The sequence below is a fragment of the Zootoca vivipara genome, chromosome 1 (assembly GCF_963506605.1).
Source record: "Zootoca vivipara chromosome 1, rZooViv1.1, whole genome shotgun sequence".
NCBI classification, from domain to species: domain Eukaryota; kingdom Metazoa; phylum Chordata; class Lepidosauria; order Squamata; family Lacertidae; genus Zootoca; species Zootoca vivipara.
In genome coordinates, this window is record NC_083276.1 from 108,329,041 (window position 1) to 108,354,503 (window position 25,463).

A 25,463-nucleotide genomic window follows, 5' to 3' on the forward strand; every position below is an offset into this window, starting at 1 on the left:
ATGTGTGCTTCTGTTAACCCATGATCTCTCCATGAAAGAAAGGAAATAACTGTGTGCCAGTCTACTGCCCAAAATTTTGTCACTTTACTCCCACCATTTTCCAAATCTGTTGAAGATTCAACTGGCAAACTTTGAAACAGAATCCAAAAATACAGTGCAAAAAATGTGAGGCAAGCCGATTGGTCTCTTTGCACCCCACCACGTTTGTGTCTTTTTTTATGATTTACAATAATTGTGTAAAAAGGATTTGCCTTAAAATGAGACACACCTTGAAAGGGATAAAGGAAACTAGTGAAAAAGACATTTATTGGCATTTGAAAAATACTCCCTAGGATTGCAGCGTTACAATTTCAGCTTCAAATTCATTTTGTGGAAGATCAACTGTTGATTAGCCAGCTCTAACACAAAAGTACTGAATTTTGTTTTGCTATGGTGAATACAAATCCTTCTTTGCAAGCTGAAATTTACATTCACTGGCTTTTTGTTTACTCCATTCATTTACAAATCTTTGTCAAAAGGAACATTCAGCCTTTCTATCCTACGAGGCTTTGGTGAGGTGTTAACATTTTGGTTAAAATGCAATTCGGGCACAGTAATGTTTTAACTTGCAAGGTAGGATGCCTTTATTGAGCTGGTAGAACTCCACTAGTTGAATGAGATCAGAAAATCTGGTGTGGCCGTCATCCAGAGTATAAAACAGCTTGCCTTCCTCTTCCAACTGCAAAAAGAGGAAACACCACATCAACAATAATTTCCATTGTGCTCTGCAACCCTTATTTCATTCATCCAGCCTCTGCGATGATGGTTAGGTAGATACTCACTTGCCACTAAGAACATCAAGACCAAGTCTAGATTGGGACTTTAGATTCTTCAACACATAAAGATCAGCTCCCATAATTTTGGAGCCTCATTTGCAGGCTGTGATGTTGGATCTCCATGTTGCAAAAAATTTGGAGGGGGCATCACAAATCTGAGTAATGTTTGCCCATTCTGGGGGAGGGGGAGCAGGGGGAAGGAAGCACACCCTTGTGTTGCCAAGGCAACAAGAAGATGTGCCCCTCTTTTTCTGTGATGTGCCATAGCTTCTCAACAAAAGACTGGAAGGCTAATCACTTAAAGGCTGCAGTCCTAAGACAAATAATAAAGAAGGGGGGATATATTGCTTTGAAGGTTTTTGCCCATTGTCACTGATTTGCTTCTTCGTTTTTGTGATGTTCTACTGGTTAATATTATTTGCCTTTGTCACCTTGAGGCAAGAAGGTAAGCCATAAATCCGAAAACAAAGAGATAGATTTGAATACGCTTTGCTTTAACTCTGGAAGCCCTTGCATATACCAGGCAGAAAAATGGCAGAATGCGGGAAGCTTACCCAGAGATCTGATATTGCTGAAAATATATTAGGAGGGATGAGCAAAGTCTCGAAAACCACAGAGCAGACTTCCAGCATCCGCAATATTGGGCCTCCGTTCCTTGGATATCTCCATTTCGCCCATCCCCATGTCCAACAGGAGCATCAGGCAAAGACCTGTCTTTTTTTAGTGTTCATTCTGACTCACTGTGTGTGTTTTTTTAAAAAATTCCCTTTTGCTTACGAATCCTGCCCTGTTTTCTGATAAAATATAAGGAAGTTGTGCTTGCCTTTTGACTCTCAACAGATTCTAACAAGACCTAGGACACTCAAAACATATGGGAAGAAAAATAAAACTAGAACGACAGGCCTATAATCTGAAAGACAGCATGTATACATACATTCATAATTATTATCTCTCTCTCTCTCTCTCTCTCTCTCTCTCTCTCTCTCTCTCACACACACACACACACACACACACACACACACACACAAACACGTATTATTTAATATATTTCTATCCTACCTTTTAGGGGGAAACAAATATTTCAAGGAAACTCACAATACTATATTAATTAATTAATTAATTAAAATGTGCAAAACACCATAATTTAAAACTAGATAACACTAAAAGAAAAAATGTGTTTGTGTACACTAGCATTTGGATTTTAAAAAATGCAGAGACTATTGTGAGGAGTTCCATTAGAATTCTATTTTCATGTGTGAGAGCTTTTAATTCTCAAACCATCCCTGTTTCACAGAAAACTGTAAGCAGCAGGTTTTAGACATTAGAAACAGAATGAATTACCAAGAGGCATGCCACTGTTTTGGCAGTAGTATAAAAACCATTGAGGAAAATATATACTACCCGTCCACAAACTTGCTGGCTATACTTACGGGTACAATTTGAAAGTGCTTTATTTTCAATCCATGGCTCAGTGACAGCACAAAGGTTTTGGGGTTACTCTGGCTATCCCGTACCAAGAAAACACTAGGAGGAGGAGGAGGAGGAGGAGGAGGAGGAGGAGGAGGAGGAGGAGGAGGAGGAGGAGAAAGAAACAAGTATCAAGCACTTTGAAAATGTGGCAGTGGTGAGTTAAGTTTTGTAGATTTCCTAACAAGCATAAAAGTTTAGGGACAGAAATAAGTACTTGTCCACAGCAAAGAGACATTATTTTATCTACTTAACTGGCAAATCTGCGACAGCAATGAATGCATTCTCAACCTCTCTTAATATCCTTGCATTTCAGCACCCCATCTAGTGGCCAAAGAATGAAACCTGAACCAAACATTCACCAGTTATCCAAGATCAATGTGTTATCTCGGCAACTTTGTGGTCCCAATTCCACCATTTGCCAAGCAAGATAATGGGAACATAGAGGCAGGGCCAAACATGTTAAGAGAGGCTCAGTGGTCCTGTTAGGGTGGGTTGCTATTCTAGACTGCATCAACAGAAGTATAGTATCCTGATCAAGGACAATAAATTTAGGAAACCACAGAAAACAGCCATACCTTGGATCTCAAATGCTGGTCCTGAATGGGGTAACTGTGCCCCTGAAGGACCAGGTGTGCAGCCTGGGAGTCATTTTGGACTCACAGCTGTCCATGGAGGTGCAGGTCAATTCTGTGTCCAGGACAGCTGTTTATCAGCTCCATCTGATACGCAGGCTGAGACCCTACCTGCCCGCGGACTGTCTCACCAGAGTGGTGCATGCTCTAGTTATCTCCCGCTTGGACTTCTGTATTTTGGTGTTTTGTTGGAAGCCGCCCAGAGTGGCTGGGGGAACCCGGCCAGATGGGCGGGGTATAAATAATAATAATATTATATTATATTATTATTATTATTATTATTATTATTATTATTATTTGGCTCCTGAACAAATCAGATCCCAAGCAATTGAAACCCAGGTGTGAGTGTTTTGGTTTTCGAACGATTTTCGGAAGCCAAACGTCCGGAACTGCTTCCGATTGGCTGCAGGAGCTTTGTGCAGTCAATCAGAAGCCACACTTTGGTTTCCAAACATTTTGGAAGTCAAACAGACTTCCGGAATGGATTCAATTTGACTTCCAAGGTACGACTGTATCCAGGAAGGTAGTGACGTCCAAGCTGGTGCCACAAACTCTCTCACCAAATTTAAGACCACCTGTACATGCTTTCAAGGCAGCCAGTAGCGTATCATCTGCCTGTTATGTTCGATTACGTTTTCTCATCGTGGCTCATGAGAACAATTTGACTGCTCAAGCAGCTAAGTTGGCCCAATTTTAATAAATAAAAAAATAAAATAATGATGATGATGATGGTTGGAACTCTTACCCATCTACCAGTCCTTGTCGCAAAATTAGTTGGTGTGCCTCATCTCTAGAGATCTTATGGTGAAACCATGGCTGTGAACTGTGTATGGCTGAAACGTCAGGAAGAAAGGGGAGGGGAAATTCTTACTAGGATCGTTTTTGTGTACGACAATAGTGTTGCATTCCATAAGACCCTCTGAATGGTACATACCTATATTCGATGGCACATTCTGCAGAGTATTGGGACTACTGTGAGAACCAAGTCGCAGACACCCTTTTTTCTACGTGGGAAGAAAGAAAGAAAATTGTAAATATTTCAGAAGAAAAGAAAAAAACCAACAGAAAAAAACATTGTAATGGACTTTTTTTTTTCTACCCGCCATGCTAATCCTTCTTCCACTGCAACTGAAAGGGCTTCGGTGGGGTTTTCAATCACTCTGGATTTATGTCCTGTGAAGTCCATGGCCACTAGAGAATTCTCTGAAACACTTCTCTGCAAAAAAGGAAAAGGGGAAAAATCCATTTAAAAACATTACTGGCCGAAACATTTCACAATATCTCTTCAGTGTTCTGTTTTAGAAACAGCATTTGGCTTCTCCCTGAACCACTCTCAGAGCAATAATAATCTTTGCATCTATTGATTAGCCAGTTGGAAAGTATATTAAAAATAAGGCAAAAGTGTTCTGTATATATATTGCAATAAATATGTCCTGAGGGATTATCCAGTTATCAAGATCAGGAAAAAAGATATTTCATATATATTTAAGAGGGTTTACACTCCACTCTCTGCTTATTCGACACCATAACAATTCTGCTCGTATATCTACGGGGAAGATTTTACGGTAGTTAATATAAAAATGGGCGAGATAACTTTCTGACAGCTGCTGCAACAGTGGGAAGCAAAAGCTTAAAGAAGAAATAAATGCCTATCTGAGGAGGACCACCTATTTAAATGGTATTAGGATGATGGCAAAAGTGGTAAAAAGAATTATCTACGTCTTTGCCCTATCTCTTGCTGAAATTTGATGGCTTCTAAGAGCTTATTCTGAGCCATGTAACTAAGTGAATAGAGAAATGGCCCACAGAGGGCACAGGTGGGCAACACATGAGCTAGAGGTAGCCCTCGGTCACTCTAGGTACCGTCGCTTCAGGTAGGGTATCATCAGCCAGGTAGCATCACTGATTTTGGCACAGGCAGGATAACCTTTTGTCCACTGGGAAACATGAAACATCTCTCCCGACAGCAGCCGTGCTCCCCATATAGCCAAAATCACTGCAGACAACTATCTTGGTGGCATGAGGAACATTGTGAGGCAGGTTAAACACTGTATGTCCGCGCAAGAGGGGGGAAAGGTTGTGTGCGCATGTTAGGGTGTGTGTGTGTGTGTGACTGTACCCCCCCTTTCCCCACCACTGCATGTGGGCCTTGGGGCCCCCCAAAGCTTGCCTAGCTCAGAGATATAGGAACTGTCCTCCCCCCTTTTGTAGAGCTTGCATTGCACTCTATATAGAATCAACCCAAATACCGTTTTTTTCAGCAGCTGCTAAGATACAGGCACATATCAAAAGGGATGAAAGTATCTCACTGAGGTTCATCCATATGGTCCTGTGCATGGTTCATGTAAGGGGAGCAGGGAGCTAAGGTTAGTTTAACATCTTTGGCAGAAATAGTATGAATTAAGGGTGCAGGTAATAGGATGCCCTGAGAACAAATTACAGCATAATGTAATACTCTTGCAATACTAGGGGAAACCCAGCAGATAACTGGGGCCGGGTGGGGGCTGGGAGAAAGCAGAAGGCCGGGTTGTGTGGATCAGAATTGCTTCATACGAGCTGAGAAGTACCTACCACAGGTGTGCTCCGAGAAATGCACCCACTTCTACCTTGATAGGGGTGCATGTAATTCTGGTAAAGCTGCATCCCATACTACAAACAAAGAAGAAGGAAAAGAACTATTACAGTCTTGTGGATTTCAAGATCAACAGTCGGAAAGTGCTGAGGTGAATTCTGCCAACCACAAAGTGGGTAATTTCCATCACACTTTGCCTCTCCCCATAATCTTCCCGCTCCCTTTTTTTTTAAAAAAAAAAAAGCAAGCTTTGAAGTAGTTAGTAGGTAGCTACTTTTCTGTTTCCCAGATAAGGATGTTGACACTCCTTTGCAGGGAGTTTTAAAAAATATTTAAGAACAGAAAAGCTGGATTAGACCAAGCTGTCTACCTACGCCAGCATTCTCCTCCAACAGTAGCCGGCCATATAGGTTTAGATCCTTTCCCCGCCTTCCAGGAACAAAACAGAGTTCATGGCCCCGGATCTGCCCCATTCACCCTTTCCTCTGCAACCCATGGAAATTTCCCCCTGGACATTGGGAGACTGTTTAGCATGGCATGTGATATAATTTCTAAACTTCCCTCTTAATCGTATTGTAAAATTCACCTGTATTGGCAAGTAAGCCTGAGTGGCTGCAATCCTAAAATTATTTCATAGGGAGCAAGCCCCGCTGAAGTTAGGGGGTCTTACTTTCAAGACCCTTTATTAATAATAACCATTACTAAACTTTTTATTTGTCGTGTCCATATGCTTTAATCATTAAAGGGTAACTAAGAATCATAGAATCATAGAGTTGGAAGAGACCACAAGGGCCATCCAGTCCAACCCCCTGCCAAGCAGGAAACACCATCAAGAGCCATACATAACCACAAAAGGGGGCGGAATTAAAAAAATTTTCCAGCTAATAAGGTATAAGAACCTCTAAGGTTACCCTTTTTAACTTAAAGAAGTTTTTATTTTACTGTCTATTCGCATGGGTTGTTGTTGTTTAATCTGCTGTCTTAAGTTTATAGGCGTGATCATTTTCTATTTCTATTGTTTCCTACTACAGTCGTACCTCGGTTTACAACCCGCTCGGGTTGCGAACACTTCGGGTTACGAACTCCGTAAACCCGGAAGTGTTTTCGGCGTGCATGCGCAGAAGCAGCGTGCACGCTTTGCGCATGCGCAGAAGCGGCGCTTGGTTTGCGACCTTTTCGGGTTACGAACCGCAATCCGGAACGGATCGTGTTCGTAACCCGAGGTACTACTGTACACTGTTGGCTGCCCTGGAAACATAAAATTTATAATTGCCAAGTGTGGGGTATAATACTATGTATGTAAAAACAGAAAACACAGAGCTTAAGGAGATTGAAAATACCATTTTTACCCAGAGGCTGTAAAAGAGAAACGAGGCATTTTGTATACAGAAATAATTGGCAAAGACAATTAATAGGAGAGGAGGACATTTACCTTAAGCAACCGAATTGCTGTCACCCAGCAGGTCCTATTTTGTTCACTTTCTGCATAAAGTTGTTTCAGGTCTCTGGCTCCTCCTGCTTTCTGAGGCTAGAAGGCCACAGCATATTGTTTTAGCATTAATTCATATCTTGAAGGCAATACCTGTTGAAATAAAGGCCACTAATTCTCCCATTTCATAATCAAAATATCATTTAAAAAATTAAATTTAATTTCAGTATTATTTTTCCTGGTACCAATTTTTATAACGGAAGTAAATAAATCCTCCCCTCCCCCCACAAAAATATGTTTTATTTATCATCAAAACGGTTAGGCATTTACCTTAAAGCAGAACCCATAGCTGACTGGCACTCCAGATATCTTTTTGCCTGTCAAAGACACATATATGTCACTACTGCTGAATTCACTGAAAAGCTGCAGGTGCCTTGGCTCCTAAAAGGAAGAGCAATATAAAACTATTACGGACATCTTCTTAAATTGTTTACACCAAAAAGTAGGGCGGGGAGAGACCATTCTTTAAAGTATATAATTCCCCAAGTTGGCACCTGAATGATAAAAGAAGTGTTTCAATGTAAGGTGCAACAACTTACTTTCCTGAAGTGAAACGATTTCGATCAACACCCATTTATTATTAACCTTTGTGAATTTATTAGTCGCTTTCTTTTGCCAAAGGCAACTCAAAGCAACTTACAGCCAAAACCAGTATGATGCCTATGCCAGCTTCGCCAACTAAGTGCCCTGCGGTTGTTTAGCGGCCTATTTTTAAAAAGTTATGCTAAAAATTCAATTTGCCAGTTAGCTCTGCAAGTTATAAAAACCACTTTCATTTATTTGAATATTAACAAACAAACGAACCCTAGCCCGTTCCATGCCTGCCTGCACCATAAATGTCTTCTTCTTCTTTTTTACAGCATCATCAACAAAACTTGAGAGAGGGGGAGCTTGGCTTTTTCAAGAGGAGGACAAAACTATCCCTTACTGTGGAGAGAATATAGGATGCATACTGAGCTCTACCATTTGCCAACCTTACCTTTGACGTCCCCTTAGTGGAAAAATACAGACCCGATCTTCGCAGCAAAAAGTACATCCTTTTCCAGGTTTTTTTCCCTTGCTCCTTAGCATGTAAATAACTGTGAATTTCAGGATATGTACTGGAACTTAAAAACATCTGAAAGGGGAAGAAAATACCACTTTGAACCCCACAGGAACAGACCTTTATCCAGCTACTCCTTCCTGTGCATATTTGGGAGCTCTGGAAGAGCTTCGGACTGACTGACAGGCGAGGAGTGTTGAGTTCTCAAAAGCCTGTGGGAATTCAGCTGCTGATCTGACTGAAACAGAACATGTTATTTGGTTTCCTATATTGCTAAGCTTTTTGCGAAAGGACCTCAGAGCTTCCACACACTCTGAAAACACTTTGCACGCTGCTAATGTTACTAAGGATATGGTAAAGGTAAAGGGATCCCTGACCATTAGGTCCAGTCGTGACCGACTCTGGGGTTGCGCGCTCATCTCGCATTATTGGCCGAGGGAGCCGACGTATAGCTTCCAGGTCATGTGGCCAGCATGACAAAGCCGCTTCTGGCGAACCAGAGCAGCACACGGAAACGCCATTTACCTTCCCGCTGGAGCGGTACCTATTTATCTACTTGCACTTTGACATGCTTTCGAACTGCTAGGTTGGCAGGAGCAGGGACTGAGCAACGGGAGCTCACCCCGTCGTGGGGATTTGAACCACCGACCTTCTGATCGGCAAGCCCTAGGCTCTGTGGTTTAACCCACAGCACAGCCCGCAGGTAGCCTGCTGTTATTTAGCCACTAGCCTTGACAGTGAAGTTCATGCTTTGCATTCCAGTAGCTGGGAGTCACAACTGGGGAAAGTTTTGTTCAGGTCCTGTTTGTGGACTTCTCAGAGGCTTCTTGCTGGCCACTGTGAGAATAGGATGCTGAACTAGCTGGGCCTTTGTTCTGATCCAGCAGAACAGGGCTTTTCTATTGTTCTTATTTTACTTATTCTACTGAGCTCTACCATTTGCCAACCTTACCTTTGATATCCCCTTTGTGGAAAAACGCAGACCCAATCTTCGCAGCAAAAAGTACAGTTGTGCCTTGGTTCCCAAACGGCTTAGTTGTCGAATAAATCGGCTCCCGAACGCCATAAACCCGGAAGTAAGTGTTCTGGTTTGTGGATGTTTTTCGGAAGCCAAACGTCCAACACGGCTTCCACTTGAGTGCAGGAAACTCCTGCAGCCAATCGGAAGCCGTGCCTTGGTTTTCGAAAGGTTTCGGAAGTCGAACGGAGGAAGTCAAACTTCCGAAGGTTTTGGAAGTTTGAAAACCAAGGTACCACTGTACATCTTTTTCCAGGTCCGCCCTCCCTTCCCCTTTAGTATGTAAATAGCTTGGACTACTGCAATGCGCTCTACGTGGGGCTACCTTTGAAGGTGACCCGGAAACTGCAATTAATCCAGAATGCAGCAGCTAGACTGGTGACTGGGAGTGGCCACCGAGACCATATAACACCGGTCCTAAAAGACCTACATTGGCTCCCAGTACGTTTCCGAGCACAATCAAAGTGTTGGTGCTGACCTTTAAAGCCCTAAATGGCCTCGGCCCTATATACCTGAAGGAGCATTCCCACCCCCATTGTTCAGCCCGGACACTGAGATCCAGCGCTGAGGGCCTTCTGGCGGTTCTGCACAGAGGGGAGTGGGAGGGAAATGGGTGGAGTACACATGCACATTCAACTGCCTAATGGCGTCCGTGTCACCCAAGAAGACTTCGCAGCCACAGAGATAAGGAAAGAGTCGTTCTGTTGTCTGGAGAGGTCACTTCCTGGTTCACATGGAGAAGCCGTTTTCAACGGAGCCCAGCGATGCAAGCGTGCAACTCTATTGAAGGCACCACTGGATGTTGCAATCTTGCACCCCCTAACAGCCCCTGGGCCCGCACACGCTATGCCACCAGTACTATCTGTCAGCTCCCTCTTCCTCCTTAGTCTCAGTGTTGCCCCTTGTAGAACTCAGCAGGACAGAGGATGAGCAAACTAGAATTAGTTGGCTCTGCCAGTCATGGGCTAAGATGCCATTCACTGATGGTCACCCAGATTTCTGTCTTAACATTTTTATGAGCACCAGCCATCACTGGCTATGCTTAAACCAAAACTCCCCATAGAGCAGAATGTGAGAGTGAAGAAGGAGGTTTGTTTTATGAAGCACTTAAATTTGGGGAATAGGGATCGTGCTGTTCTTATCAGTGCTGGGCCCTATTGTTCTGTCCACAAAGGCAATGCTTGAGATTTTCACTCAGCTGAGCAGTCCCGTTTTTAAAACATCAACATCTCACCTGCAGTATTTGCGTGTGGCTCGTGGCTCCATTGATCTCATTTGAGAAGGATATCAGGTGTTCAGGGAAGAAAGTCTGTTAAAGAAAAAACAAAATACTAGAAGGGTCCAGGAAAAATTCGCAGATGGAGACCACATTTAGTTAGAAGGCCTAGGTTTCGTTTCCTTTATACCCTGTTTATGAGCCCTCTTGTAAAATAAGAACCTCAGTAGTTGCCCTTGCCTAAAAACAAGGCCTTATAGCATCTGATTATACGCTGAAGAACCAAAGCTCAGTGGTAGATCACATGCTTTGAACGCAGAAAGATCCAGGTTCCATTCCTGGAAGGTCCAGTTAAAAGGATCAAAATAGTTGCCTGGGCTCTGAACCAGTGGTTACAACTAGAGTAGACAAAACTGGGCTACATTTTATATTTTAGTTTCTTCAGTAACGTTTTTATCTGGATTGTTTTATTTGATGTTTTAATGTGTTCTAAACTGCTCTGAGATTTTAAATCTATAAAGTGCTATAGAAATGAAATGAATGATCATAGTGATAGCTAGAGAAATACAGTGGTACCTCGGCTTACGAATGACTCGACGTATGAATGTTTCGAGTTACGAACAGAGTTCCGTCCACCATTTTGGATGCGGTTTAGATGGGATTTTTTTGACTTACGAATTTTTAGATATGATTTTTTCGACTTACTAATTTTTTTAATCCCCCCATTGGCTTCAACTTACGAATTTTTCGACTTACGAAGGTCCATTCGGAACGGATTAAATTCGTAAATTGAGGTATCACTGTAATCTGACTAAAGGCAACACCAGGTATTCTTAATGCTTTACTCCTGATAATAAGCGGAGGGTATTCCACAGCATCCAGAACATCAAGAGGATTAGTACTTGGGTGGATTTGGTGAGCCATATGTAATCAGGGTTCTCTCTCAAAGAGGTATCTAAAGCTGCCACATTCAGGTAGAATGTACAGGTTCCTCTCCACTCATGGGAAAATGTTTATGCGTGGCACCAGGAAATAATTTAACAAATCAATTTAAACTGGAAAAAGGCACAAAACGGACTGAAAAGAGTGGGAAAACTGCAAAAATTACACAAAAAGAAGCGGGAAAACAGCTAGCAATCCCAGGAACCTTTGCAACACCCTCAAGGGTTTCCAGAGGTTGAAAGGGTATTTACAGGCTTCTTAGAGTGTGTTCACCACAATACACGATTTCACAAATATGTGCGGTACCTGGAAACACAACCCCCATGTAAGTGGGAAGATGTCTGAATATGGGCCCTGCCAGGGGATAGGCCGACATGCATGTGGCCACCCCATATTCAGGCAGTGGCGTGGGCTAGTACTAATGGGAGCAGCTTTGCAGAACTATTTGCAAGCCTGCTATACTCCATTTGAGAACACTAAACAGCGGAAGCAATAAGTAAGATAAAGTAACTCAACAGAGCCCAAGCACCCTGCCACTTCTTCCGCTTATTCTAATAATACTGTGTTGCCTTGTTGGGTACTTGGTAGAAACTTGTTTCAGCTGACCCTCAGTGCCTAGAATTATATTCATGTTATCAGGGTGTGGGTGTATGTGTGTATGCAATGGTAATGTGTGTATGCAATGGGACGTGGGTGGCGCTGTGGTTTAAACCACTGAGCCTTTGGGGCTTGCCGATCAGAAGGTCGGCAATTCAAATCCCCACAATGGGGTGAGCTCCCATTGTTCTGTCCCAGCTCCTGCCAACCTAGCAGTTCGAAAGCATGCCAGTGCAAGTAGATAAATAGGTACCGCTGTGGCGGGAAGGTAAACGGTGTTTTCATGCACTCTGGTTTCCCTCATGATGTTCCGTTGTACCAAAAGCGGTTTAGTCGTGCTGGCCACGACCCAGAAAGCTGTCTGTGGACAAACGCCGGATCCCTCTGCCTGAAAGTGAGATGAGCGCCACAACCCCATAGTCGCCTTTGACTGGACTTAACCGTCCAGGGGTCCTTTACCTTTATTTATTTTTTTACAGTTAGTTACATTTCTTGACAACAGTCTGATATTAACTGGGTGCCATAACTGATGACTAGCCACCCTGAATATTAAAGATTAGTAATTGAATCATATCAAGATACAATCATGACTTACCTCAGGGTTTTTGAAGAACTCGTATTTGGCATAATTTTTTCTAAAATAAAATCTATTGCCTTCTTCAATTCCCCATCTTGACTGGATTTCAATCATCATTTCATGGTCTTCAATTATTCTCTCTGTGTAATAAAAGAAACATAAATCCTAGCAATTCTCCTAAATTAATTCACCTCCAGTGGTAAAATGCAAGAATTTGTATAAGCCACTCAATATAATGATACTGCAGCAGCTGTTGTGAAACTTTTGAAAAGGGCTGGAAGGCAAGAAAGAAATTAATGACGGACGGACGGACGGACGGAAGGAAGGAAGGAAGGAAGGAAGGAAGGTGAAAGCAGGGACAAACAGTCTGGGTTATGCATCTGGGCTGGCATGAATATGTCCCTATAAGTATGACAATGTTTGTAGTTTGGCTCAATGAAAGATGTCTGACACTCTATATACAATATTAATCTAACTACGACCAGGGCTGACACATTTTGTTGCAAAAAAACAAGATGGCAGCTGCGACGAAAGACCCTTGCTTCTGTCTTATTTATTCTACCTCTCACTTATTTAAAGAACTAACAGGGATGGTCTGGGGTAAACCGAGCCTCCCCCCTATTGCTCCCCTTATCCTTTCTGTATTCCCTCATGCACTCGAGGGTTTTATTCTATTTCCTCTTCTTTTATACAAAAGAGAGTCCTCTTCCAGCACAACCGTGGCCAGGTACCTATTAAAAGTTCAGGGCTGTATATGAGACTATCCCTTGTGTCCGCAGTATAGGGAGTTCTGCCTCTAAGAATCCCTTTCTGTAAAAGCTTGCCCTTTCCCTGAGGTAACTTTATGACACCCTGGGTCTGTCTGCCTGGCTCGCCCTCTTGGTGCACCCCAAAGATACAAACTAACAGTTCCACTCTTGAAGGAAATGTTGTCTTTTTAATGGGTGTCCTCATGAATGAGTTTCATGTACCTTGGCTGGAAAATAACACAGACAATTTTCTGATTGGCACTTTAACACTGGAAAGTTTATTTCTCAAGAACATAATGGTTGCTTTAAGGTATTCCTGTTGTACAAGCTTAGTTTCAATGGGAATAACCTTGTTACTCATGTACTAGATAACCTAACGACTACCTAACCTAACCCTACTCTCCTAGATCTTCTTTACAACCACCCTCACACTCCCGCTCCCCCAGCACCCTCTCAACTGACAAAACGGCTCTCCCTTCTCTTTAAACATTCAACCATTCCCCTCCCCTCATGGGATGTCCAGTCAATCGATACGGAGTCTGAGTTAACCCTTGGTGGGTTGGGTTGATAAAGCTATAACAAACAGCGTAAAAACATCACAGCAGCCCTGGCCCATTCCACATACAGATGCTGACCAGGCTGGCTGTGGAATTTTTCTTCAACTCTGGCAATGAAACACTGTCCATTGGGAGGGCTGGCTCCAGCTACTACTCATTTAATACTTTTACCCCTCCCCACCCACCCACCCACTTCCTCACTGAGTAAACCAAGGAAACATTCCATGACGACAAAAGCTAAAAATGATATGCACCAAATCCACATATCCACATGTGAACGAGACAAGTCGCTATGCAGAACACGCACATCATCTCCTGTCATACACTTGCTCAAATAAATTCGCACTGGTAGATATCAACCTGGCATAACGAAGACCATTTTGCTGCAAAAGATACATTTAATTTTCATGGCAGCAGAGAGATTGAAAAACCATGCTGAAGACTGAGCCATGTCTCAAAATATGCTTCTTTAAAGACTTTAAAGAAAGCTTTCAAACTGGTCTGACATTTAAGTGTGGTTACATGGATGTCAAAGTGACATTTATGAAAATGCCACCATTTGCAGGCTTGGTAGGTGCGGAAAGTTTTTTTTAAAAAAAAATGTTTCATGCCTATTCTCAAGAGAATATATTAACCCTTTAGCTGATTGCATTATGGATTATTTAAATGAACAGTCATCATCATCTAACGTCATCATCTTGGACTCAGAGCTGATATCTACAACATGGTTTGAGCAATTTTCCATTTCCTACAAAACAAAAGCTACATCAAATTTATGAAATTACGAGAGCATTCTTGGTCACCCAATACATCAAAAAGCTTTTCAATCAATTAACAAAACTGCCAGAATAAAGAAGAGTGATAGAACATTAAAAAAAAATATTCATGGTACAGACCCCAAGCCCGGTCTATACATCTAATGGCCTATCAAGTCAAATACAGTTGTATATGGTGGTCTACTGGGGAGTCAGGAAAACTCCCATTCTTTGCTGCCTTGCAGGGAAGAACAGAGAAATTACAATGAACCTAGCAAGTCACAATGCATAGTTAGCGGGCTGCACTCACTGTGTGGCCTCAAGTTCTGTGCAAGCCTATTCTACGCCATATGTTTCAAATGGAGTGTTTCATCACATTTATCACAACCGAAGCTGGTTCCATCAAATTCTGCCTCTGGAACAACGCCCAAGAGATGCCATACTGTACTTCTTTTGAAAGCCACACCTTGAAAGAAAATTCTAGAAGCTCTTTGGATAACCTGCACCATTGCTTGGCAATGGGCTCCATGGGCATCCATGGGCTCCTCTGTGCCCAGCAGTACCTTCTGTGGGGCCCAAAGAGCTTTCAGTAAATACCCCCACAATGCATAAGAGACTTGTAATCTTCTTGCTCAGTTCCTGTCCGATCAGGCTTGATCTCTCCTCCATGGAACACGTCCCCCTACATTTCACTAGAAGCCGGGGCTAGACATCTTCTCTCCCTTCTGTTCTGAACAGAGGAAATGTGGAAAGGGCTTCTCTTTGTGAGCAAGTGTGCTGGCGGCGGTCTTCCATCCCCACCCAACTGAGGGGAAAGTGAGGCAAAGGGATGCCCGCACCATTTTGTGGTCCTGATTCCTTCCCTGCTCTTTTAGATGTGGCAGCCATTTTGTATTATGACATGCCCCCATGGCAGCCATTTTGTGACTGGTGCCCACAAGCTTCCAGGAAGGCCCCGCAGAGCACTGGGGAAACATTTGCCCAAAAGTAAAAAAAACACATATACTCCTCTTGGCCACCTTGGAAGAATTGGGAAAGCTGAAAATGCACACCCACAGAAATTCTAAAGAAATTCTGAAGTGCCCTCTGAGAATCCAGAAAAATGGCAGCCTCTCTTGAAGGGGAAGAAGACATTTGAGAAACTGGAGGACAGATTCCAGCACAGCGCTGTCTGTAATTATTCCCTCCATCTGCTCTCTTCTACCCAACTCATATCTAATCATAGTCAGCCATGAATTAAATCCATTTATTTTTGTTTCTTGCATCAATGGCTCTGGTCAAGCATGTTTATAGTATTGTTTTTTAAAAGCACAAGGTCTTGTGGAGTGGCGTTTTCCCCCATTTGGGATTCCCGTGGGCAAGACTTAGGGAATATTAATGGTGAAATTAGACAGGGAGTAGTTATATTGCTTCCCAGTACATAAGCCCCACACATCCCGCGCATCTGTTTGGGGATCCCCAGCCACTCTGGGCGGCTGCCAACAAAGATTTAAAATACATTAAAATGTCACACATTAAAAACTTCCCTGAACAGGGCTGCCTTCAGATGTCTTCTAAATGTCAGGTAGTTATTTATCTATTTGACATCTGATGGGAGGGCATTCCACAGGGTGGGCGCCACTACCGAGAAGGCCCTCTGCCTGGTTTCCTGTAGCTTTGCTTCTCGCAGCGAGGGAACCACCAGAAGGCCCTTGGCACTGGACATCAGTGTCCATGCAGAACGATGGGGGTGAAGATATTTGGCATGATATTTTGAATGAATGCTCCCTTGTGGACTGGTTAGTTGAATTTAGATAACACCTTCCCCAAGGACCTCAAGATGGCATACATAGTTCCTTCCTTCCGCATTTTTATGCTGTGAAGCTTCAGATGAAGGGCAATATACTAATAAACAACAACAAGAAGAAAAAGAACAACAACAACCCCCACAACAACCCTGTACCACTATTAGAGGGAGTGATGATGGCCAAACTCCTGCAACGGTATGAAACACATGGTTAACTTGAGTTTTACCATTTCAGCCTTCAAGTAATTCAAAAAACTAAAAAACAACCAATGCCAGTAGAAACCAAGAATTACTGAAATTCTGCACTTGCTAAAAGTTGTATCTGTAAGTTATAAACAACAGCGACACCTAGTGGGCATATCAACGTTCCACACATACCAGTATATATGCAAAAGCAAGTATTAACACACACACCCCTTCCAGCAGCAGCAGGAAGGCCCTGGAGGACACAGCAGTGAGCTCTGCAGCTTCTTGCCCTGTGCCCCCTAAGCTAGCCTGTTGCCCTGAGGTGCAATGGAAGAGGCTGCTGTGAAAATAAGATTCAACTGCCCATCTGATCAGCTTCCGTTCATGGAACTGGAAAAGAGAAGAAGGACCAAAAGCGCCTTTCAAGAAAGCCAGTGTGGTGTAGTGGTTGAGAGCGGTGGACTCGTAATCTGGTGAACTGGGTTCGCTTCCCCACTGCTCCACATGCAGCTGCTGGGTGACCTTGGGCTAGTCACACTTCTCTGAAGTCTCACTCAGAGTGTTTGTTGTGGGGGAGGAAGGGAAAGGAGAATGTTAGCCGCTTTGAGACTCCTTCGGGTAGTGATAAAGCAGGATATCCAATCCAAACTCTTCTTCTTCTTCTACCAGCAGAATACAAAGTTAAGCTGGTGCAGAAATCCCAGGGGTTGCTCTACCACCAACCTGAAGTGGCATAATGTTTCACTGACTGAACAAGTGGTGCAAGTCAGGGGTGAGGAACCCCACACCCAAATGCAGCCCTCCAAAACCTTGGAATGCTACCCAGGGCGACAATCCCCTCTCCCCAGGATGGAGCCCTTTCTTGACCTTGCTAGGCACTCTCCTTGGGTGCTTTTCCCCTGGCTGGAATATACCCTTGAACTCTCATAATACTTATTTTTATTTTTACTTTTCTTCATTACATTTGCATGCCGCCCTTCGCCTGCAGATCTCAGGGCGGTTCACTGCATAAAAAAACACAATGCAAAAGCACAAAACACATTACAAAAACAACAACCATCCAACCAACAAACAAACAAACCAATAACCCCCTCCCACAAACACATTTTAAAAGGGGTATAATCAGCCCAAGGGCTGGTTGTTGTTGTTGTTGTTGTTGTTTTGCCACCCATCTGACTGGGTTGCTACAGCCGCTCTGAGCAGCCCTCAACAAAATATTAAAAATGCAAGAAAAGTTTTTAAGAATGTCCCTATACAGGGCTGCCTTCAGATACTTGTTTATGGATGAAGGTTTCTTCTATAAGGCCACTTGCATGCTTGGGCAGAGGACAGAGTGGGGTGAGTGGGTAGGTGTGTGTGTGTGTGAGAGAGAGAGAGAGAGAGAGAGAGAGAGAGAGAGAGAGAGAGAGCGCTGCATCTAGCCTGCTGCACAAAGGTAGCATTTATATTCATTGTTCTGCTCACTTTTGAACCAGGCCCCTGACCACCACTGGCATGCAGGCCTTGGAAGGTTGCTGAGAAGGGAACACAAGGTTCCCCATTCCTGGCAATGGCAAATGCACTTCCATTGGCACCAGTGAAGAGTTCTAGGCATCTTTCCCCACCCCCAGCCTGAATTGAGCCCGCTTCACAATTTCCTCTTCAATGGGTAGAAAACATGTAGGCAGTGCAGCAGGAACACTGGGTTAGTTAGCGTGATCCTCTGATTCAGCACAGCGTTTGGATAATTACATTGAAAAGATATTGGGGGGGATTAAAGAACTTACGAATATTCAAAACATCTGTCAAATCTGAATACTCGGAATGTTGGGTTTTGAACATGCAAACTATAATAAGCTACCTGGCATGCTGAAAAGTTGCCCAGAATTCCATTTATGTTTCAGGGGCCAGGTTTCGATGCTTAGAAATTTTGGAGCTCCAGTTAAGAGAAACCATGTACCGGTAGTAAAAACTCTGGAAAACTTACAAGGGAACATTTTGCCAAACAAACACAAAGAAAAGGGGAGAAGAATGTAGACCAAAAATGATCAGCAACGGAAATGATTTTAGAAGGCTCGCGTTGGCCATATTACAGCTGCACAAATTAGAGTGTTAAAAGCAGCTGGCACCACATTGCAAAACCCCAGAAAGAGTGATGTTCTAATAATTAGCATGGTGTGTAAACACTTAACACACACACTCATTACAAAAGCTGACATGTGATTATTGCAGTAAACAGAAGCACCATATTCAATTTGCGATGATTTATAGGTTCGGGCCTTTATTCATGAACCACTGGAACAGCTGCTGGGTCTGTTCGTATGAGAGTTTGGAGCACAGCTACCATGAATTATTTATTCCTGAACTAGTAAGTAACACAAATATGTCTTTCGTCGTCTCTTACTGAAAAGAAACATTTCACTTCTGTAATGCAGGGGTAGGCAACATGATGCCCTTCCAGATGTTGCTGAACTACAACACCCACTGGCCCCATCTGTCATGGATGCTTGAGTTGAGATTCCTGCATTGCAGGGGGTTGGACTGGATGACCCTTGGGGGTCCTTTCCAACTCTACGAATCTATACAGTGGTACCTTGGTTTAAGAACAGCTTAGTTTATGAACAACTTGGATTAAGAACGCTGCAAACCTGGAAGTAGGTGTTTTGGTTTGTGAACTTTGCCTTGGAAGCACAACATGTTGCCTTGGAAGCAGAACATGTTCCATTTGTAAATTGAGTCCCCTGCTGCTATGGGAAAGCACACCTTGGTTTAAGAACGCTTTGGTTTAGGAACGGACTTCTGGAACGGATTAAGTTCGTAAACCAAGATACCACTATAATTCTATGAATGGGAGAACCTCTGTGCAAGGCAAAGGAGAAGGGGAAAGAGGCACACGTCTCTGCCAGGGTGCTAGAGCCCTCCTAACTCCTTCCTAAAGCCCAGTAAGCGCTTGCCTGGCTCTGGGAAGGAGGACTCTAGGACCTTGGCAGAACCTCATGCCTCCTTTACAGAGCTGGGCAAGCCCTTACTCTTACCTCTCCTTGGTTGTACCTAAATCCACCTCTGTATACACAGAACTGAGCCCTAGCCAATTTGACATCACAGCTAAAAAGGACCATGAGCCAGGCCTCTCTGCAGGGGCGTAGCCAGGATCAAAACTGGGGGGGGGGGCAAGCCATGGTCGTTCAGGGGCGGGGCCCCAAAGTGGGAACGTGGGCGGGGCTACAGGGGCAGCTGGCCTGATGATATCGTGGCAGCGGCAGCGGCCACCTTGTGCTTCTGGGGCTGGCAGCATCGGCGGCTACCCTGCTTGGCTGGAGAGGACGGGAGGGTCGGGCAGGCGAGAGGGGGTGACAGGGCGGGCGAGGGCAAGGCAAGGCACGGCCGCAGACACGACGGCTCCAAGGCGTTGCTGCATATCAGCATAATATTTCAACCATGTTGTGGGTTCAAGCCCCACCTTAGGAAAAAAATCCTGCATTGCAGGGGGTTGGACTAGATGACCGTTGTGGTCCCTTCCGACTACAATTCTATGATTCTATTGATATATAGCCATAGCATATGCATCATTCTGCTTTCTTGAATTGTCCTACTCCTAGGCATAGCAGCCAACTCCTAGAGGCCTAGGTGCATCTCCCCCCCCCCAATTACTGGTAAATACAGTGGCACCTCGGGTTACGAACGCGATCCGTTCCGGGTCGCAGTTCGTAACCCGAAAAGTTCGTAACCCGAAAAGGGCCCGAACCGCCGCTTTGCGCATGCGCAAAGCGCTATTTCCGCTATTTTGCGCTTTGCGCATGCGCAAAGGCATGCTGCGCTTCTGCGCACGGCGAAAATACTTCCGGGTTTGCGAAGTTCGTAACCCGGGTTGTTCGTAACCCGAGGTGTTCGCAACCCGAGGTACGACTGTACTGTATTTTAAAGAGTCACCCCCCCATGTTGATGGGCTTTCTATGTGGGGCTTTTCTGCCCCCCCCCCCCGTATTTCATTAAGGATGGAAGAGGGAAGGAAGGAAGAAATAGAGAGAGGGATAACTCATATTTGTGGGTGCCTCTGGGTGATGCTGTGAAGCTGGAACTCTGCAGTAAGAGGACGGGAGGGTCGGGCAGGCGAGAGGGGGTGGCAGGGCGGATGAGGGCGAGGGAAGGCACGGCCGCAGTCACGACAGCTCCGAGGTGTTGCTGCATATCAGCATAATATTTCAACCATGTCGTGGGTTCAAGCCCCACCTTGGGAAAAAGATCCTGCATTGCAGGGGGTTGGACTAGATGACCCTTGTGGTCCCTTCCGACTACAATTCCATGATTCTATTGATATATTACCATAGTATATGCATCAATCTGCTTTCTTGAATTGTCCTAGGCATAGCAGCCAACTCCTAGAGGCCTAGGTGCCCCCCCCAATTACTGGTAAATACTGTATTTTAAAGAGTCACCCCCCCATGTTGATGGGCTTTCTATGTGGGGCTTATCTGCCCCCCCCCCCGTATTTTATTAAGGATGGAAGAGGGAGGGAAGGAAGGAAGGAAGAAATAGAGAGAGGGATAACTCACATTTGTGGGTGCCTCTGGGTGACGCTGTGATGCTGGAACTCTGCAGCAAGAGGAAGATACTGGTACGCCTGTACAGGAGCCTTGCAAGCAGCTTTCTCTCTGCTTGATTTACAGCAGGCACGTCCAACAGGTAGACTGTGATCTACCAGTAGATCACTGGATGTCTGTGGTAGATCACTGCTAGATCACTGGCACCCCTAAAAAAAGTTCACCCAAAATTTTCCTCCTCCCTAAAAAAAGCTGAACTATGACCTGAAGCCCTAAACAAAAATGGGCCTCCCTTCCTCCTAAAAGAAGCTCAACAAGTTTGACCTAAACTCAAAAAAACAGGGCTTCCCTTCCTTAAAAAAACTCAACAGCTTTGACCTGAACCCCCCAAAAGGGGGTAGATCACCCCCAGTTTTTAACTCTGTGAGTAGATCAGAGTCTCTTGGGAGGTGGCCACCCCTGATTTACAGTATACAGATGCAGGAGGAGGGGCAGACTGGAACACCTCTGCTTTTTATAAACATCACTGTGTCTATCAAAAGCTACAGCCCCCCCTTTTCTTATTCATTTCCTTTTAGCCTTGCAGAGCCACCTTAGTCAATGCACCCTCATTAAATCGCCAATAGAACTCTTAATGCGATCCCTGAATGCTCATTAACAACTACCACTGAAGAACAATAGGGTGAATTGGTCAGCTATCAAACCTTGCCTGAAGGGATTTTCTGCTCCATTGTCTTAACTGCTTAAGTACTGGTAGCCACTTTGCTTTATTTATTTGATGTGTTTTTGTTACAGCTGTGTTCCCGCCCCGCCCCCAGCAAGTGGAGAGCTGCTCTCCCTAAAGCAAAGCCCTTTCCACTTCAGTTTTTGGAGGGGAAAAGTGCTGGTTATGGTCTGTAAAATACAATAATTTTTTGCTTCTAGGGGGGCAGCTGCCCCCTCCTGCCCCCCCCCTGCCTACGCCCATGCCTCTCTGCCCCCACCAGATGGACATTGTCTTTTGTTCTACCTCTCGGGTGAATGCTATTCCTTCTTTTTCTGTCTGTTGCTGCAGGTTCCCCTTGCGCGTTTTTAAAGAATGTGCAATAAGTGAAAGCGCTTAAAGCCAGCATTAGATCTGAGGCTTACTGGGCACCTAAAATCTGTACTTATCTCACCGCTCATAAGCGATTATACTAACGACAAGCTGCGGCTCCAATACGCCCGGGCAAGCATTGCTAATGTACGTAGCACAAGCTGTAAAAGTTTCCCCATCTTTCATGCTTATTACTTAATTCAACACAGCTTCAGAACCACACAGCTCAAATGCTGCTGGCATAGCATGGTTTGATCTGGGCTTTCAGAAGTTCAACAGCCGCAGTTCTGAATTCCCCACTATTGCTTTAGTGGACTTTAAATCAAATCTCACCAGGATAATTTATGGCCCTGTAAGAGGATGCCGACAAGCCTCCTTCAGTGGAACAAAATGTAATTTAGAAGACAAGGCATTCACTATCCACACTGAAATATGCAGTAGGCTAACACTACTGTAACTGCAGCATAGCCAACAATGTCCTTGCAGCAATATTTTTGGCTTTCTGTGCTGGGGCTGAGCCTGGAGTCAATGTAAGTGCAATGAAGAATGCAAGTTTACAGATTTGGGAGTCTGGTGGTTTTTTTATTTGAAAAAACACCCCCCCCCCAAAAAAAAAAACCTCTGGAAATATTTGGATGAGTTGTACAGTCTTATCCTACTGTGAAAGACAATGCCTCCCCCCCAAGCTAGGATAGAATTGGTGCTTTTTCTGGGGGTACTTAAGGGTACACAGTACCTGAACCTTTTTTTCCCTAGAAGAAAAGCACTGGTTAAAAGTGTGGCACTTACTGGAACCTCATGGTGAATACTGACACCTTTCTTTTCTTAAAAAAATGAATAAGCACTGGATAGGATGATATTTAGGCTGCAGTGCTAAGCACTGGATAGCTCAGTTGGTTAGAGTGTGGTGCTAATAATGCCAAGGTTGCAGGTTTGATCCCCATACGGGACAGCTGCATATTCCTGCATTGCAGGGGGTTGGACTAGATGATCCTCAGGGTCCCTTCCAACTCTACTATTCTATGAACTGCCCTAACAGTGCACTTGCATGGCAGGACTTTCAGCCCTCTCCCCCCCCCCCACTATAAAAGATTTGGGGGCATGCGCTCCCATCGCACAAGTGTAAATCCTTGCACTGGTAGGACAGTTGCTTAGTACTGCATTGGTTGCAAGTGATTCTCTGTGTTTGTGACACCCAGCGAAGCATACAAAACAGTGGCTCTAGACTTCTAGAGACTTTGGGCACAGGCCCGTGACCTATAAATGCAAACTTAGGTCTCTGAGCATATTAAGAGGACAGATTAAGAGGAACACGCAATCCAAGCCCAGCACAAAAGAACTGGAGCTCCCCCTAGCAACATCTGTAAACGACACACTTTCTGAAGCAAGCAGTACTTACCTAAACCTAAGGAAGTGAGATGTTCAAACATAGTCCAGCTGTGATCATCCACATAATGGTTCTTTAGTATGAGCAACTGGCACAGATCTCTGGCTGTTATATCACTTGGTACTTCCAAAGCTCTGCTAGAGTCATCCTCACTATATATTTTGATTACCTGTTAAAAAGGCAAAAGAAGATTAGCTGATACAAACAGACGTGTAGAATGTGAAAATGCTGGTTTCAATAGCAGGTGATTTTGTTTTATGCTTGCAGCATGGGGAGAACCTTCCTCTGTAACAATTGCTCTGTGCGCGATATTTGATGCAATTACTTCCGGTTTTAAGAACTGTCTATAGATATAACTTTGGGGGGGGGGGGATCCAACAGATACATTAATAAAGGCAGGGCTATTTTTCTAGAAAAAGAGTTGCCGGAACTCACCATGAACAACTCCTTTGTTCGCTTGTAATGGCATCGGCACGTACCTGAGATATGCTGGAACTGAGTTCCAGCTGGGGGAAAAAGCCCTGAATATAGGTTGTCAATGATTTAAAGCACATGTAGCATGGAAAAGTTGGGACCACAGGTGTGGTCCTTTGGCATTTCTGGTCATAAGCTCCCCGATGGGAAGTACTAAGGAAGTCCTTTGCTTAAGTTCCTCTGGAGCTACTGCGAGATCAGGCGTTGCCAACCTTTGGGGGCCTATGGGCACATTTGCAAACTGTAGAAACTGTTATGGGCCCCATTCGCCCACACATAGCACCCTATTCTACAGGCTACAACAGAATGTTTCTTTCAAACCTAATTTCAGCAGGAGAAGGGATGAGCGAGGGGACCCTGCAGGCACCGGGGAAGACCTCTGCGGGCTACACACATGGAAACCACATTGGCAAGCCCTGCTCCAGATAATATTGGGCAGGATAATACCAACGACATGACCCAGTATGTAAGGTAGGCTCAGGTGATCTAGCCTGGAGGTATTCAATTCTGAAAGCATTGTTTTAAGAATGCCTAAATACCACTTCACCCTTACCAACTTTCTAAAGCTTTGTTTTTATATTAGCAAAAATGCCCGTTATTACAAAAGGGTGCGTACGAGAAGAGAACACGAGCGATTGCATTCAATGCATCACTTTGTGAAAGCGGAACAACTCTGATGAGGAAGGGGATTTCTCCTGCCCCTCTGTCCCCTAAATCTGTGCTGGGCGTTCCCCTGCCAAATCTTGGGAGCACGTTTGAGGATGGCACAGGGCACATGCAGGGTGAGGAGGGGAAGTCTCATTGCACAAGTGGAAGTTGTTCTGCTCACACTTTTGTTGTTGATCACTGCCCTTTGGCTGCAAGGGCCCTCCAAAGGGATATGATGATGCATGTTTCCACCCATTGCCCTCTGATTCAGCACACTGATATGACACCATGCGATGTAATGTTTGTAGCCACGTTGCAAACACAGAAGCGTTGCCTCCGTTGCAGAACGCTGCATCATGTGTACCTCTTCAAAACACTTCAAATCAGCAGCCAAGCATTACCCACCCTATCTTTAAAGCAACCTTTAAAACTCATGCATCTAACAACACACACACACACACACACACACACACACACACACACACACACACACGGAATGGTGGAGATTGAAATGCAGCACACAACTTGCATGAAGAAAAGTTGTCTAGACCTCAGGCATCTGTGTATCAAGTTTAGTTCGTGGGATATTACAGAAAAACTCAGAACCCACATTTACACATAATTCATCAAAGTCGCTTCAGTGCTGCTTTTTTTTTTTTAAGTCTTTACTACCAAAGGACTGTAAGCAATTCCTTATGTGCAGTTTCTAGGTTACAATACTCTTCAATCTGCATCCACAAAAGAATCCAAATGTCCACTCAGTCAAGATTTACTACTGGCAGAAATAACTGTTCGGTAGGCCGCCCAATATACTTCCAAGGCAAGTTAACAGTCTGAAGGTTAGATTCTGACCTTCTGGAAGCCTAATTTATTTGAGAGAAGACTAGGACAAAGACATGGAGCGCTGGTTTTCTCAATAGCAAGAAATCTGTTCCCTCTCCCCCTTTCCAAGGCAG

The 25,463-nt window shown here is 44.2% G+C and overlaps 1 protein-coding gene across 2 annotated transcripts in view; it reads right to left on the minus strand.

Annotated features, from left to right (window-relative positions):
* Positions 1–62: 62 nt before the first annotated feature.
* GRB14 (growth factor receptor bound protein 14) overlaps positions 63–25,463 on the minus strand; it is a 48,220-nt gene continuing 22,819 nt past the window's right edge. For both annotated transcript variants that reach the window (XM_060280225.1, XM_035132670.2), the window contains 12 exons: positions 23,398–23,554; positions 12,389–12,510; positions 10,273–10,347; positions 7,958–8,095; positions 7,249–7,359; positions 6,922–7,017; positions 5,489–5,566; positions 4,017–4,133; positions 3,852–3,921; positions 3,663–3,750; positions 2,246–2,339; positions 63–718 (listed from right to left, as the gene is read on the minus strand). In XM_060280225.1, the coding sequence (XP_060136208.1) occupies positions 572–718; positions 2,246–2,339; positions 3,663–3,750; positions 3,852–3,921; positions 4,017–4,133; positions 5,489–5,566; positions 6,922–7,017; positions 7,249–7,359; positions 7,958–8,095; positions 10,273–10,347; positions 12,389–12,510; positions 23,398–23,554 (1,293 nt within the window). In that variant the 3' untranslated portion in view covers positions 63–571. The remainder of the gene's footprint in view (positions 719–2,245; positions 2,340–3,662; positions 3,751–3,851; positions 3,922–4,016; positions 4,134–5,488; positions 5,567–6,921; positions 7,018–7,248; positions 7,360–7,957; positions 8,096–10,272; positions 10,348–12,388; positions 12,511–23,397; positions 23,555–25,463) is intronic.